General features: G+C 41.3%; 1 protein-coding gene across 1 annotated transcript; it reads left to right on the plus strand.

Moving 5' to 3' along the window:
* Positions 1–10,380: 10,380 nt before the first annotated feature.
* On the plus strand, positions 10,381–11,325 carry LOC129500053 (olfactory receptor 5). Its single transcript, XM_055310193.1, has one exon. The coding sequence runs from the start codon at positions 10,381–10,383 to the stop codon at positions 11,323–11,325; it is 945 nt and encodes a 314-aa protein (XP_055166168.1).
* Positions 11,326–16,900: the final 5,575 nt, after the last annotated feature.

Genomic DNA, 16,900 nt, shown 5'->3' on the forward strand with positions numbered 1-16,900 from the left:
AGCTCAGCTGGCGGCTCCGGACAGAGGGGGCTGCGCCCTGCTGCCTTCGGGAGCCACGGCCGCGGGAGCACGATTCCAGCAGCACAGGCCCTGATCCCAGGGCGCCGGGGGACACAGCCCAGGATCCTGCGTTTCCTCGGGACAGATGGAAGCAGGGAGGGCCCCGGACAGCAAGGAGGCTCCAGCCGCCGGGCGTCCCCCCGCCCCCGGGGAGCATCCAGGCCAGTGCGGACTGGGAGACTGCGGTAGTTACTGCGGGAGCTGACTCCAGAGCTGGAGAGCTGGCCGAGGCCAGTGTTGTTGTCCCTCCTGGTGTCACCCTGTGCCTGGGGCGGAGCGGGGCCGCCAGGGAACAGGGGCCTCACAGGATAAACAGCTCCCACTGAGCCGTGCACCTGGCAGGGGGCAGGGCAACGCCCCCAGGTGCACACACCTGAGAATCAGCACAGCAGGTCCCTCCCCCAGAAGACCAGGTGGAAGGACAGGGGAAGAGCAAGTTCTTGACCGAGCAGCGCTGGAAAGCTCCAGGGGAAGTCGAGGGATTTACAGTATATAGAACGAGAGGATTCCCCTCCTTATTTTGTTTTTGTTTTTTCTTCCTTTTTCCAGTACAACTTGTTTTTAGTCACTCTGCACTGAGCAAAATGACTAGAAAGAAGAACTCACCACAAAAGAAAGATTCAGAAATGGTATTCTCTGCCACAGAGTTACAAAATTTGGATTACAATTTTATGTCAGAAAGCCAATTCAGAAGCACAATTATAAAGCTACTGGTGGCTCTGGAGAAAAGCATATAAAGGATTCAAGAGACTTTGTGACTGCAGACTTTAGATCTAATCAGGCCGAAATTAAAAATCAATTAAATGAGATGCAATCCAAACTGGAGGTCCTAACGGTGAGGGTTAAAGAGGTAGAAGAAAGAGTGAGTGACATAGAAGACAAGTTGATGGCAAGGAAGGAAGCTGAGGAAAAAAAGAGAAAAACAATTAAAAGACCACAAGGAAAGGTTAAGGGAAATAAATGACAGCCTCAGAAGGAAAAATCTAATTTTCCTTTAATTGGGGTTCCAGAGGGCACCAAAAGGGACAGAGGACCAGAAAGCATATTTGAACAAATCATAGCTGAGAACTTCCCTAACGTAGGGAGGGAAATAGGCATTCGGATCCAGGAGATAGAGAGATTCCTCCCCCCCCCCCCAAGATCAGTAAAAACCACTCAACACCTTGACATTTAATAGTGAAACTTGCAAATTCCAAAGATAAAGAGAAGATCCTTAAAGCGGCAAGAAAGAAGAGATCCCTAACCTTTATGGGGAGAAATATTAGGTTAACAGCAGACCTCTCCACAGAGACCTGGCAGGCCAGAAAGGGCTGGCAGGATATAGTCAGGGTCCTAAATGAGAAGAACCTGCAGCCAAGAATACTCTATCCAGCAAGGCTCTCATTCAGAATAGAAGGAGAGATAAAGAGCTTCCAAGATAGGCAGAAGCTGAAAGAATATATGACCACCAAGCCGGCTCTGAAAGAAAGATTAAGGGAGACTCTGTAAAAGAAAGAGGAAGCCCAAGGAAACAATCCACAAAAACAGGGACTGAATAGGTATCATGATGACACTCAATTCATCTTTCAATAGTAACTCTGAACGTGAATGGGCTTAATGACCCCATCAAAAGGTGCAGGGTTTCAGACTGGATAAAAAAGCAAGACCCATCTATTTGCTGTCTACAAGAGACTCATTTTAGACCTAAGGACGCCTACAGCCTGAAAATAAAAGGTTGAAGAACCATGTACCATTCAAATGGTCCTCAAAAGAAAGCAGGGGTAGCCATCCTCATATCAGATTAATTAAGTTTATCCCAAAGACTGTAGTAAGAGATGAAGAGGGACACAATATCATACTTAAAGGATCTATCCAACAAGAGGACCTAACAATCATGAATATTTATGCCCCTAATGCGGGAGCTGCCAAGTATATCAATCAGTTAATAACCAAAGTAAAGACATACTTAGATAATAATACACTTATACTGGGAGACTTCAACACAGTGCTTTCTGCAAATGACAGATCTTCTAAGCACACATCTCCAAAGAAACAAGGGCTTTAAATGATACACTGGACCAGATGGATTTCACAGATATTTACAGAACTTTACATCGAAACGCACTGAATACACATTCTTCTCAAGTGCACATGGAACTTTCTCCAGAATAGACCACATACTGGGTCACAAATCAGGTCTTAACTGATACCAAAAGATTTGGATCATACCCTGAATATTTTCAGACCATAATGCTTTGAAACTACAACCAAACCACAAGAAGAAGTTTGGAAGGATTTCAAACACATGGAGGTTAAGGACCATCCTGCTAAAAGATGAAAGGGTCAACCAGGAAATTAGAAAAGACTTAAAAAGATTCGTGGAGACTAATGAGAATGAAGATACAACCGTTCAAAATCTTTGGGATACAGCAAAAGCAGTCCTGAGAGGGGAAATACATCGCAATACACGCATCCCTAAAAAAAATGGAAAAAAGCCTCGTTGTCCATCGAAAGATGAATGGATAAAGAAGATGTGATTTATGTATACGATGGAATATTACTCAGCCATTAGAAATGACAAATACCCACCATTTGCTTCCACGTGGATGGAACTGGAGGGTATTATGCTGAGTGAAATAAGTCAATCGGAGAAGGACAAACATTATATGGTCTCATTCATTTGGGGAATATAAAAAAATAGTGAAAGGGAATAAAGGGGAAAGGAGAAAAAATGAGTGGGAAACATCAGAAAGGGAGACAGAACATGAGAGACTCCTAACTCTGGGAAACGAACTAGGGGTGGTGGAAGGGGAGGTGGGTGAGGGGTGGGGGTGACTGGGTGAAGGGCACTGAGGGGGACACTTAATGGGATGAGCACTGGGTGCTATTCTATATGTTGGCAAATTGAACACCAATAAAATATAAATTTATAAAAAAAATAAATCGAAAAAAATAAAATCATGTCATATGTTACACAAGTTACCTATCAATTAAAAACTACATTTTGCCTGGTTCAAAAAAGAAACTGGAAAAAACTCAAATACACAAGCTACCCTTGCACCTAAAGGAACTGGAGAAAGAACAGCAATTAAAACCTACACCCAGCAGAAGAAGAGAGTTAATAAAGGTTCGAGCAGAACTCAATGAAATAGAGACCGGAAGAACTGTAGAACAGATCAACAAAACCAGGAGTTGGTTCTTTGAAAGAATTAATAAGATAGATTAAACCATTAGCCAGCTTTATTAAAAACAAAAGAGAAAAGACTCCAATTAATAAAATCATGAATGAAAAAGGAGAGATCACAACCAATACCAAGGAAATACAAATGATTTTAAAAACATTATGAGAAGCTATATGCCAATAAATTAGGCAATCTAGAAGAAATGGATGCATTTCTGGAAAACCACAAACTACCAAAACTGGAACAGGAAGAAATAGAAAACCTGAACAGGCCAATAACCAGGGAGGAAATTGAAGCAGTCATCAAAAACCTCCCCAAAACACAAAAGTCCAGGGCTAGATGGCTTCCCACGGGAATTCTATCAGACGTTTAAAGAAGAAACAATACCTATTCTACTAACACTGTTCTGAAAGATAGAAAGGGATGAAATACTTCCAAACTCATTCTATGAGGCCAGCATCACCTTAATTGCAAAACCAGACAAAGGCCCCACCTAAAAGGAGAATTATAGACCAATATCCATGATGAACACAGATGCAAAAATTCTCAACCAGATAGTAGCTAATAGGATCCAACAGTACATGAAGAAGATTATTCACCATGACCAAGTGGGATTTATTCCCGGGATGCAAGGCTGGTTCAACACTCATAAAGCAATCAACGTGATAGATCATATCAACAAGAGAAAAAAACAAGAACCATATGATTCTCTCAACAGATGCAGAGAAAGCATTTGACAAAATACAGCATCCATTCCTGATCAAAACTCTTCAGAGCGTAGGGATAGAGGGAACATTCCCCAGCATCTTAAAAGCCACCTACAGAAAGCCCACAGCAAATATCGTTCTCAATGGGGAAACACCGGGAGCCTTTCCCCTAAGATCAGGAACACCACAGGGATGTCCACTCTCACCACTGCTATTCAACATAGTACTAGAAGTCCTAGCCTCAGCAATCAGGCAACAAAAAGAAATAAAAGGCATTCAAATTGGCAAAGAAGAAGCCAAACTCTCCCTCTTTGCAGATGACATGATACTGTAGATAGAAAACCCAAAAGACTCCACCTCAAGATTGCTAGAACTCATACAGCAATTCGGCAGTGTGGCAGGATACAAAATCAATGCCCAGAAATCAGTGGCATTTATATACACTGACAAAGAGGCTGAAGAAAGAGAAATTAATGAGTCAATGCCATTTACAATTGCACCCAAAAGCATAAGACACCTAGGAATAAAGAACTTTTGAAACTCAACAGCAAAGAAACAAACAATCCAATCATGAAATGGGCAAAAGACTTGAACAGAAATCTCACAGAGGAAGACATAGACATGGCCAACAGGCACATGAGAAAATGCTCCGCATCACTGGCCATCAGGGAAATACAAATCAAAACCACAATGAGATACCACCTCACACCAGTGAGAATGGGGAAAATTAACAAGACAGGAACCAAGAAATGTTGGAGAGGATGTGGAGAAAGGGGAGCCCTCTTGCACTGTTGGTGGGAATGTGAACTGGTGCAGCGACTCTGGAAAACTGTGAAGGTTCCTCAAAGAGTTAAAAATAGAGCTACCCTATGACCCAGCAATTGCACTGCTGGGGATTTACCCCAAAGATACAGATGCAGTGAAATGCCAGGATACCTTCACCCTGATGTTTAAAGCAGCAACATCCACAATAGCCACACTGTGGGAGGAGCCTCGGTGTCCATCGAAAGATGAATGGATAAAGAAGATGTGGTATATGTACACAATGGAGTATTCCTCAGCCATTAGAAATGACAAATACCCACCATTTTCTTCGACGTGGATAGAACTGGAGGGTATTATGCTGAGTGAAGTAAGTCAATCTGAGAAGGACAAACATGTGGTCTCATTCATTTGGGCAATATAAAAAATAGTGAAAGGGAATAAAGGGGAAAGGAGAGAAAATGAGTGGGAAATATCAGAGAGGGTGACAGAACATGAGAGACACCTAACTCTGAGAAACAAACAAGGAGGAGTAGTGGAAAGGGAGGCGGGCGGGGGGTTGGGGTGACTGGGTGATGGGCACTGAGGGGGGCACTTGACGGGATGAGCACTGGGTGTTATGCTATATGTTGGCAAATTGAACTCCGATAAAAAATATACCAAAAGAAAAAAAAAAGAAAAAAGCTAAATCAGGCAGCTTACATATCCAGCAGGCAGCAGGGAAAGGATATTTACATTTTATCTATGCCCTGGAATGATGTTCTATCTACCTGTTTCTTGTCTCATTTCAAGCAGAGGTGATCTTGTAACACTTATGAGATACCCAGCTCAGACATCCCTCGTGCAATGTATTCTCAAATCTCCCCTTCTCTGAACACCCACGGGTTGCTCATCTCTCACCATAATATATGTAAATGTCTATTTCAGGGTCAATGTCCCTAAGACTCCTGGGAGCAGCTTGAGAGCAGGAATTATGTATCCTTCAGGGTTGCAATGTCAACGTCCCACACCAAGCCTCACAGCTATTATGGCTCCAAACTGCATAAGAATGGAACCGTAGCATCGAGTCGCTTTCCAAGCCCCAGTACAATTCATGAAAAGTTTTTTTTTTAAGATTCATTTATTTATTCATGAGACACACACACACACACACAAACACACACACACACAGAGGCAGAGACACAGGCAGAGGGAAAAGCAGGCTCCCCGCAGGGAGCCAGATGTGCGACTGATCCTGGATCCTGGGATCTCACCCTGAGCCAAAGGCAGATGCTCAAATGCTGAGCTACCCAGGCGTCCCAGTGAAAAGTTTTTACTTCAACCTTTCCTCTAAATCCACAGAGATTGGGACAGCCCCCTAAGGTCCATCTCTTGGATTTAAGCAGCACTTCTCTTGGCAGCTCCGGGAACACAGTGGTGCTGAAATGAAGAGAGGCAGGTGAACCCACTGCTCAGGACAAAGACAGCTTCTTCCAAACATCTGTGACATCCTTGAATTGACTGGCAAACTCTCCCAGTCACTGGCATCTTCAGTCGTGTCCAGGAGCAGAAGCTGAATATTTTTGGCCCCCAGGGTCTCCTTTAGAAAAGAAAAGCAGGACCTGCATCACTTTCGCTGAGAGGTAAGAAAACAAGATCATTTGATTTGGGAAGGGTAGAAAGAGAAGACCAAAACGTTCTTTCTCCTACAAGTCACCTGTGGGATGCCAGACACTACCTGGGTGCCATGGAGACTACATGGGATTTAATCCCCATGGCAGGCTGAGAGCATGAGGGCTCATCTCCCTACTGTAGGTGAAGACATGAGGGTCAGAAAACCAGAGCCCTGGTCTAGGTCAGGGGCAGAGCTTGGGCTAGAACCAGTTTCTGTTTGATTACAAAGCCCTTCTTCTCTTAACCTGAATGACAGTATATTTTAAATTGAAGCTTATAAAATAAATGTACTAGATCAATACTAGCATTAAAATTCCCACGTCATAGGGGCAGGTGGCTGGCTCAGTCAGTCCAGGGTGAACTCCTGGTTTCAGAGATATGAGTTCAAGCCCCATGATGGGTGCAGAGATGCCTTGAAAAAAAGAATCTCTTTAAAAAACCCCATGGCACAGAACATGAGAGAAGATATCAAAGGGAATCCCATAGAATAAAAGTAAGTGTTTTTTGTTAGATTTCTGTTTTATTTGTGTATGTGCTCTGTGTGTGTGTGTGTGTGTTCTATTGTGTTGGGTAATAGTGTGAATGTATTTCTTACTTGGGGCAATGGTAAAAATGCTTAAGAGCTACTGCACTCTATATTCCTGCATCTAGATTGCCTGTACATAGAAAGCAGGCAAAAAAATGAAAGCCACCTTACCGAATATCCCCTTCATTCCTGATGGAAATATTGATACCATCTTCCTTAATAATGAACTCAAGTTTTTAGAGATAAAGAATCTTGCTCATGGGGATATTTGGGTGGCTCAGCGGTTGAGTGTCTGCCTTCCGCTCAGTGATCCTGTGGTCTGGGATCGAGTCCTGCATTGGGCTCCTTGTGGGGAGCCTGCTTCTCTCTCTGCCTATGTCTCTGCCTCTCTCATGAATAAATAAATAAAATCTTTAAAAGAAAAAGAATCGGGCAGCCCGGGTGGCTCAGCGGTTTAGCGCCGCCTTCAGCCCAGGGCCTGATCCTGGAGACCCGGGATCGAGTCCCGCGTCAGGCTCCTTGCATGGAGCCTGCTTCTCCCTCTGCCTGTGTGTGTGTGTGTGTGTGTGTGTGTGTGTGTGATGAATAAATAAATAAAATCTTTTAAACGTTTTAAAAAAAAGAAAAAAAAAGAAAAAGAATCTTGCTCATGGTTACAGAGCGAGCAAGTTGCTGGTCATAACCGTCTCTGCAGGGGTGAAAACCAAGTCAACCATAACGACATCTCAAGCTCTTGGTGCAATTGAGGTGTGAGAATTGTTTGTGCAATGGGCTTGAGATGTCTGAATCATCCCCAGAGAGTCCAGTACCTTTTCAGGTACACTTCTGAGTTCTTCAGCAGATTAAAGAAGGACATTCTGGAGCACCTAACGTTATCATAGAGGCAAGATCACCTCAAGAAGCCTTCATGAAGAGGTGAAGACAAAAAGAGGGGCAGCTAGAAGGGAGAGGAGGTCAAATGCAGGACCAGGGGTAGATGAGAGCAGAGACAGAAAGAAGTCCATCTGAAAGGAGGATGTGCATGGCAAGAGGTTGTGGCAGCAATTCATTTGTAGAACCAAGGACAGGACCCTGCCAGTCCTATTAGCGGCTCAGCCCTCGTTCAGGACCAAGAACAACCCAACAGGCCAGTTGGCTTTGTTCAGAGCTAAGAACATCACTCCATCAGAAGTTGGCCTGGAAAGAGTGTTAAGCACCAACTTCGAGCCTCCTTGTGCTCATCTGAAAAAAGAGGTTTATGCCAAAATATCAAGTGGAATTTTCCACCAAAAACATATCTGCCTTCCTGTGCAAAACCGTGTCCCCATAATTATAAAATAACATCAACAGTGACAACAGATAATTCATTGCGTTCGTATTATTCAACAGTTTTTCTTCTGTTACTCTAAGGGAAATATCTTAATGATCTCATCTATCTTTGCCTAAACCAACAGTTTTGGAAGGAATTCTCCTTTTTCCTTAATTCGGACATGTTAAGAATTAAGCACTTTCAGGGGGGAAATTTTTACTAAAATTGAGGGAGAAGCCATTTAAAGAATTGGAGTAAGAACATAATATTTAGGTTCAAAGGAAGATTAGTACTCACACTTGATGTGCAATGTTGGTCCTGTTTTAAAGTGGGGGGAGAGTGCATTTGTACATTAAGTGCAAGAATATGCCATCAATATTTCTGAAAGGACCCTCAAGAAACTGGTGACTGTTGTTTCCTCAGAGAACGAAATGGAAGCACAAAATTTTATTTTTTATTAAAATTTTACTTAAAAAATTCACATACATAAAATTGACTTTTTGGTGTGCATTTATATTAATTTTTAACACATGTAGAAGCTATTTCTATAAATGGCTTTTATAAATACTGAGCAGATGCAAAAAAAAGGCAACCCAGAAATATGTATAAAGACAATGATGCATTTGTCTTTCTCTGACAGACTTATTTCACTTAGCATTATACCCTCTAGCTCCATCCATGTCATTGCAAATGGCAAGATTTCATTCTTTTTATGGCTGCATAATATTATATTGTGCTGGATAATATTTTATACCACATCTCCCTTATTCCATTCATCTGTTGATGGACGGACACTGGGCTGCTTCCATAAATCACTGCATTGGACACCTGAAAGTAATATAACACTGCATGTTAACTATAATGGAATGAACATAAGAGATAAAATAACAAAATAAGATAAAGATACAATGAGTCTCTTATATTCATTAGCTATTTTAAAAACTTGATTATCTTTGAAGTCCCTGTATACTCTTCTTATACCACTCTTCACTGGTAAGAAGTATCCAAATGAATTTGGGGCCCTTTATTATCCTATTTTGCCACATAACTTTGTATCCCTAAACCATGTATTTCTTCAAACTTTTTGCACAGTGTGACTTTTAGATAAGTGGAATTATAACTGCACACATCCGTAACTTTTCTCTTTTGTTCAATATAACGTTTCTGAGATTGATTTATTCAGAACGTTAGATGTGGTCCTGATTCATTCATTTATTTGAAGAATAGTATTCCATTATATAAAGAGATCACAATTTATTTATCAGTTCTACGACTGGACACTTGGGATGTTTGCGGGTGTTTTGTTTTGTTTTGTTTCCCTTTTTTGCTAGTAAAACAGTGCCGCTTTGAACAGTACTTAATCCGGATATATACTTACACATAGAATTTCTGGGGCATAGTGACATCCTAAAAGTTAGTACATAATGCCAAATTGTTTTCTGAAGTCAGCATACAATTCAGACTCCCAGCAACTGTGTATAAAAGTTCTTATTATTAGACTTAATATTTTCAGACATTTATACTTGCCAATTCCATGAGTGTGAAATGGTATCTAATTTTGGTTTTAATTTCCATCTCCTTGGTTCCTAATATCTCCCAAAATAGCAAATTTCCTATGTTTCAAGTGATGAATTATTCTTTGGTGAGGTATACTTTCAGGCCTCCTCTGCAATTTTCTATGGAAAAAATTATTTTTCATATTAATTGGACAATTTCTTTGTATAGCCTACATAGGCTGCCCTTGTCACTCATATGTTTTGCAGGAATATTTTTCATTTGTGACTTTTAAATTTTTTTGTGGTGATCAGATTTTCTTTTGATGATTATAGTTTTTACATTTTATTTTTTAAAGTTTTTAAAAGTTTATTTATTTATTGAAGTAATCTCTATACCCAGCATGGGGCTCAAAAGAAAGGAATCCAACCTAAGTATGACCACTTAAAGTCAACAAAAGAAAAGAAAGTACAATCATAGCTCTTACCTCCATTCTACAGGCAAGATAACAGGCTTGTAAAGGCTGTCTTGCTAAAGATCACAGATTTGCTAACTACCGGTGGAAGCTTCTTGTTTCCAGGTTTGTGACTTTCTGGCTCACTGGTCCTCCTGACAGTAGTCAATCTATAGCACTTACGGTGGCTCTCAGGGCCCCTGATGCTCTTCCTCTTTTACCGTTTTACTCCTGCCTGGATCATAGTCTCCACTAACATTTCTTTCTTCACTCAGATGGAGAGGTCCCTGGAGTTGGGCAACATGACCAGAGTCCAGGAGTTTGTCTTGCTGGGTTTGTCCACCAGGCCGGGCATAAGGAATGCCCTGTTTGCTGTCTTCCTGACCCTCTACCTGCTGACCCTCCTGGAAAACACCCTCATCATCTACCTCATCTGCAGTCACAGCGAGCTCCACAAGCCCATGTACTTCTTCTTGGGTAACCTGAGCTGCCTAGAGATGTGCTATGTGTCAGTGACCATGCCCAGCCTGCTCCTGGGGCTTTGGACTGGACCCTGCCATGTACCCTTCACAGCCTGCATGACCCAGCTCTTCTTCTTCATCTCCCTCATCTGCATGGAGTGCACTCTCCTGGCCTCCATGGCTTATGATCGCTATGTGGCCATCTGCCACCCACTCCACTACCCACTGCTTATGAGGCCCCAGGTCTGCCTGGGCTTGGCCTTGTCCTCATGGCTTGGGGGGCTGCTAGTCTCAGTGGTCAAGACATCTTGCATTGCCAGCCTGTCCTACTGTGGCCCCAATGTCCTCAACCACTTCTTCTGTGACGTCTCCCCTCTGCTTAACTTGTCTTGCACCCACGTGGCTCTGACAGAGCTGGTGGACTTCATCTCTGCCATCATCATTCTCTGGGGTTCCCTCCTTGTGGCTATGGCATCCTATGTAGCCATCGGGAGGGCTGTGCTCTGCATGTCATCAGCTGTTGCCCGTCGCAAAGCCCTCTCCACCTGTGCCTCACACCTGGTGGTGGTCGGCATCTTCTATGCAGCCACTCTCTTCATCTATGCCCGTCCCAGCCGCATAGAAGCCATGGACCTCAACAAGGTGCTGTCAGTCATCTATACAGTGGTCACGCCCATGTGCAACCCCATCATCTACTGCCTGCGTAACAGGGAGGTCCAGGCAGCGTTCCACAGAACCCTACACTGGTCCCGTAGCTGACCACTTTAGTACAGCATTGAGGGGACCTCAAGCTATTAACAGTTTTCAATTTTTTACTGAGATATAAATCACATGCCGTACACTTTGCCCTTTAAAATGTGCAATTCAGGGATCCCTGGGTGGCGCAGCGGTTTAGCGCCTGCCTTTGGCCCAGGGCGTGATCCTGGAGACCCGGAATCGAATCCCACGTCGGGCTTCCAGTGCATGGAGCCTGCTTCTCCTTCTGCCTATGTCTCTGCCTCTCTCTCTCTCTCTTTCTCTCTCTCTCTCTCTCTCTCTCTCTGTGACTATCATAAATAAAAATTAAAATTAAAAAAATTAAAATTTGCAATTCAGTGGATTTTCGTATATTCACAAAGCTGTGCATCCATCACCACCATCTACTTCCAGAATGTTTCATCACTACCAAGAAAACTCCATGCACATTAGAAGTCACTCCCCAAACCCGTCCTGCCAGCCCTAAAAAACTGTAAATCTTCTTTGTCTCTATAGATTTGCCTGTTTTGGGCATTTTGTATAAATGAAATCATGTAATATGTGGCCTTTTGTATGACTTATTTCACTTAGTGTAATATTTTTGAGGCTTATGTATGATGTAGCATATATTAGTACTTCATTCATTTTTATAGCCAAATAATATTCCATTTGTAGATATATCATTTATTATTTACCCATTAATCAATTGATGGATATCTAGGTTGTTTTTCATCTTTTGATTATTAAGATTAATGTTGCTGTAAACATTTGTGTACAGCTTTTTGTGTGGACATATGTTTTTATTTTTCTTGAGTGTTTTGGGGGGGGGGCAACTGCTGAGTCATATGGTTAACTCTTTGTTTAACTTTATTCATACGTATGCCAGGGCAGGGATAGCAATTGTAAAGGCAATTTATATGTGAGATAAGGCAAATGATGAATGAATCTAAAAACATCCTTGGTATTCAACAAAAATGCTGATTGCAATAAACTATAACATCACTATATCCAGTCAGGAAAAATTTACATGATTTGTTACACCTAGAGCTGAGGTAGTCTTGGGGAGGTAGGTATTCTCTGTCACATATTGCTGGTGGTGACATAAATTGTTAGAACCTTCTTGATGAGAAACCTGGTATTATCTATTAAAATTTTAATTGCGCTTGCATTTTGACTCAGCATTTCCACTTTCATAAATACCTCATAGGTAAATCAAAGGTTTATAAAAATAAATAAATAAGGGGGCACTGAGTGGCTCAGTTATTGAGTGTCTGTCTTTGGCTCAGGGCATGATCCCAGGGTCCTGGGATGGAGTCCCACATCAAGCTCACCACAGGGAGGCTGCTTCTCTCTCTGCCTATGGCTCTGCCTCTCTGTTAGCCTTTCATGAATAAATAAATAAAATCTTTAAAAAGTACATAAATAAGGATTTTTAGAAGATTTTTATTTACTTATTTATTCACAAGAGACACACACACAGAGAGAGGGGCAGAGACATAGGCAGAGGGAGAAGCAGGCTCCATGCAGGGATCCTGATGTGGGACTCCATCCCAGGACTCCAGGATCATGCCCTGAACCAAAGGCAGATGCTCAACACCTGAGCCACCCAGGCATCCCAATAAGGATGTTTATTGTATTCTTGTTTTATGTGACCCAACTGGAAAGAATGTGAATATTCATCAATAAGATAAAGACTGAATATGTCATAGTGACTGCATATTATGAAATCTTATGAAACAATTTTTTAAACAGAATTAATTATATCTCTTTACATTGACATGGAGCCCTGACATATTTGTATATAAACGGTAAAATTTTGGAGCAAACTTTTAAATAAATCTTTACATTTTTTTAGGTATTTTTTTTTATTAGTAGGCTGTACTACACCCAACGTGGGGCTTGAACTCAAAACCAATCAATCAAGAGTTGCACGCTTTGCTGATGAGCCAGCCAGGTGCCCCAATAAATATTTAAATTTTTAAAATTTAAAAACAAAAATTCTGGAAGAGTAAAAACATTTTTTTTGCAAATTTCAAGATTAATAAAGTTATTAACTGAAATTGGTACAATGCTTCTGGAGGGCAATTAGGCAATATGTGTAAAAAAAAAACCCTGAATGTATGTGGGCTTTGGCAGCATACCAGTTAACAATCTTTTGCCAAGAAAATAAGTTAGGATGTTTTCAGCAATAAATTTTGTGCTTTTATTTTTTATTTTATTTTATTTTTAAGTAGGCTTCATGCCTAGCGTGGAGCCTGTGAGACTCACGACCCTGAGATCAAGACCTGAGCTGAGATCAAGAGTCAGATCAGACGCTCAACTGACTGAGCCACTAAAGCACCCCTTCTGTTTGTAATTGATAAATATTTGGAGAAAATTATATTTGACAAGGCAGGAGTAGTCAAAATAAACTCCAGCACAGCCACACAATGGAATCCTAAGGTGTTGTGAAAAATAACTCCTATAAGTCCATTTATTGCCATGAGAGATGTCAATTGTACATTGTGATGTGGAAAATGTGTTATAAAATGACATGTACAGCATAACTACATGTTAATGTTCAAATGTAGCATAGTGCAGTGTGTATATATATGTATATAGGAAAGAATTGAAAATCACTTTTATATATGGAAGATCTTGGGAGGTCTTTGCTTTCATTTTCATTTTGTTGTATTTTATCTTTTTTGTTGTTGTAAGTGTGCATTGCCTTTGTAATAAATATGTATTTTTCAGTTAAAAAAATCACTTTAATCTGTCTTTTGTGTCCTTGAGACAGAACTGAACCTTCTTAACTAGGAATTCATGATTCCGTTCTGTTCTGGTTTTAGCCACACTACACCCAACATTAGGGAGATATGTCAGGTCCATTACATCTGGTGTCTTTGCAAAAGCTGGTCTGTCTGAATGCTGGTATGTTCCCTGTCATCTCTGCACATGCAGACACCTTCAAGGTCTGGCTTCTGGGTCCCTTTGTTATGGAGCTTTCCCTAATTGCCCTGATACGAAGGCTTAACACAGCACCCCTCTTTCCATTTCTTCAGTGGCTTCCATTTCACACAATGTGAGACTTTACAGACCGAAGCAGTAGAGCTGCAGAAGCATGGACTCCATCACTCTTAGGCAGTGATGCCACTGCTCAGGACAACACCTGCTCAGTGAATTTGGTCGAATAAACAAGTGGACAATCCATTGAAGAAAGGTAAAGTCTTAACGATCTCCATATTTCCAAAGATTCATGACTCTTATAAGACCTGCTGCCTATAGAGAATTTGCTGAATTCCAGACCCTATGCAAAGCACTTTATATGGATTTTTTGCACTTTTTTGCTTTAAAATTCCATTGTTTATTCAAAGAACCTTCCTAGAAAGGTTAATGAGGATTTTATTTTATTTTTTTTAGTTTCCTGTTGGTTATTTATTTTATTTTATTTTTTATTGGTGTTCAATTTCCCAACATGTAGCATAACACCCAGGGCTCATCCCATCAAGTGTCCCCCTCAGTGCCTGTCCATCGAAAGATGAATGGATAAAGAAGATGAATGGATAAAGAAGATGAATGGATAAAGAAGATGAATGGATAAATATTTGTCACATTTTAAGCCTTACAGCCACCCTTTGAGGGAGATGCATGTGACAATGAGTGTTGTCCTTCCTTCTTCCTTTGGTAATAGATCCACCAGATTTCAGCTGGAAGCATAGCCATCCAGAAAAAAATGTCAGCTCTTCTCTTTCCCCTGCATAGGGCCATATGACACTCAGAAAACAATATTTGCCAACTCTTCTCTTGTCCCTACATAGGGTCATATGAGTATATACTGGACAGATGTCAATGGCAAAGTTTCAGGTTATGCTTTTTAGGGGAAAGACACTTTCCTGTACATCCTTTGCTACCCTTCCATCTCTTATGGCTGGAATAAAGACATGATGACTGGAACTGGAGCAGCTGTCTTGGACTCTGATCTGGAAGCTTCATGTTGAGAATGGTGGAACAAAATAGGGGCTTGGGTCCTTTGACACATTGGATTGTCTTGTCGACCCCAAATCAATGATGCTACATTTGTGGGAAATTATTTCCATCCTGTTTAAGCAACTATTTTTGGCTGAACCCATAACCTAACCATTATGATGCTATATGTAGCTATTGCTACACTACTGCTACGTAACAAGCAATCAAAAATTGTTTTCAGTGACTTCAATAGCACAAATTTCCCCCCTGCCTGGTGGATCTATGGCTGAGTGGTGGTGTTCTGCTTCTGGCTGCAGATCAGGTTTAGGTCTGTTCCCCTTGTTTCTTATCCCAGAACCAGGATATGTTCTTATCAAGCCAAATAGCAAGAGGGCAGTAGAAAAAGTTAGTGCTTCTTTTTCTTTTTAATATATTTTTCAAAAAAATTATCTTAGAGAGTGAGCATGAGAGAGAGCATGAGAGCAGGGGGAGGGGCAGAGCAAGAGGGAGAGGGAGAATCCACAAACAGACCCCTTGCCAAATTCAGAGCCCCATGCAGGGCTGGATCCCAGGACCCTGAGATCATGACCCGAGCAGAAACCAAGAGTCAGCCACTTAACGACTAAACTACCCAGGTGCTCCTAGTTAGTGCTTCTTTTGGCATCAGCTCAGAACTCTCAATCTGATCCATATTCCACTAGCCACAGTGAATTATATGGTCAATCAAAAGTCAGTGGGCACAGCAAAGTGTATTTTATCCAAATTAAAGTCGTAAGGACAGTGAGTAGAGGAATTGTGAGCAAATAATACAATATACCTGAAATAATTCTTTTTATTTTATATAAGTAAACTAGGGTCAAGAGATTTTCAAAACCATTTTATTGAGGTATAATTGATATATGAAAAGCTGTACCCATTTAATGTACACAACTTTAATCTAGGATCTTGAAGAGAAATCTCCATTCCCATGTTCATTGCAGCATTATTCGCAGTAGCCAAATATAGAAACAACTAAATGTCCATTAACAGATGAACTATAAAGAAGAAGAAAATGTGACATATATATGGAATATTATTTAGTCCACCCCCAACCCTCCAAAAAGGAAATCTTGCCATTCACAACAACAACATGATGGACCTAGAGAACATTATGTTAAGTGAAATCAGACAGACACAGAAAGACACCAAATGGTATCCTTTTAGGGAGCAGAGATCTGGTGCCCATCTCTAGCTAAGGAGGCTCAAATGAGCATCCAGGAGCACAACATACCTAAGTCAGACGGCCGCAAAAGAAGTTGTGGTATTAGAGCTGCTGCCTGTGTGACCTTGAGCAACTTACCATACTTCTCTGAATGTCAACTTCCTCATCTCTAATTGGGAATAGTCATCTACCTAACCCTACACTGACTGATTTATCCTCTGACGTAAAATTTACAGGGTGGTTTGCACATAGCTAAAGGGAGGGAGGGAGATGTATCAACTGATGGACATATTTTTCCAAACTATTTGAACTAAATCGCTCATTTCTCCGATCATATGACTTGATGCACTACTTCTGTCACTTAGCAATGCCTGTGTGAGACTGGCATATAGAGAATTTCTATGGCCATCGTAAAGGTTCATAAAGGCATAGTACTCATAACAGATTCATCCA

Source organism: Nyctereutes procyonoides, unplaced genomic scaffold, assembly GCF_905146905.1.
Source record: "Nyctereutes procyonoides isolate TBG_1078 unplaced genomic scaffold, NYPRO_anot_genome, whole genome shotgun sequence".
Lineage (NCBI taxonomy): Eukaryota > Metazoa > Chordata > Mammalia > Carnivora > Canidae > Nyctereutes > Nyctereutes procyonoides.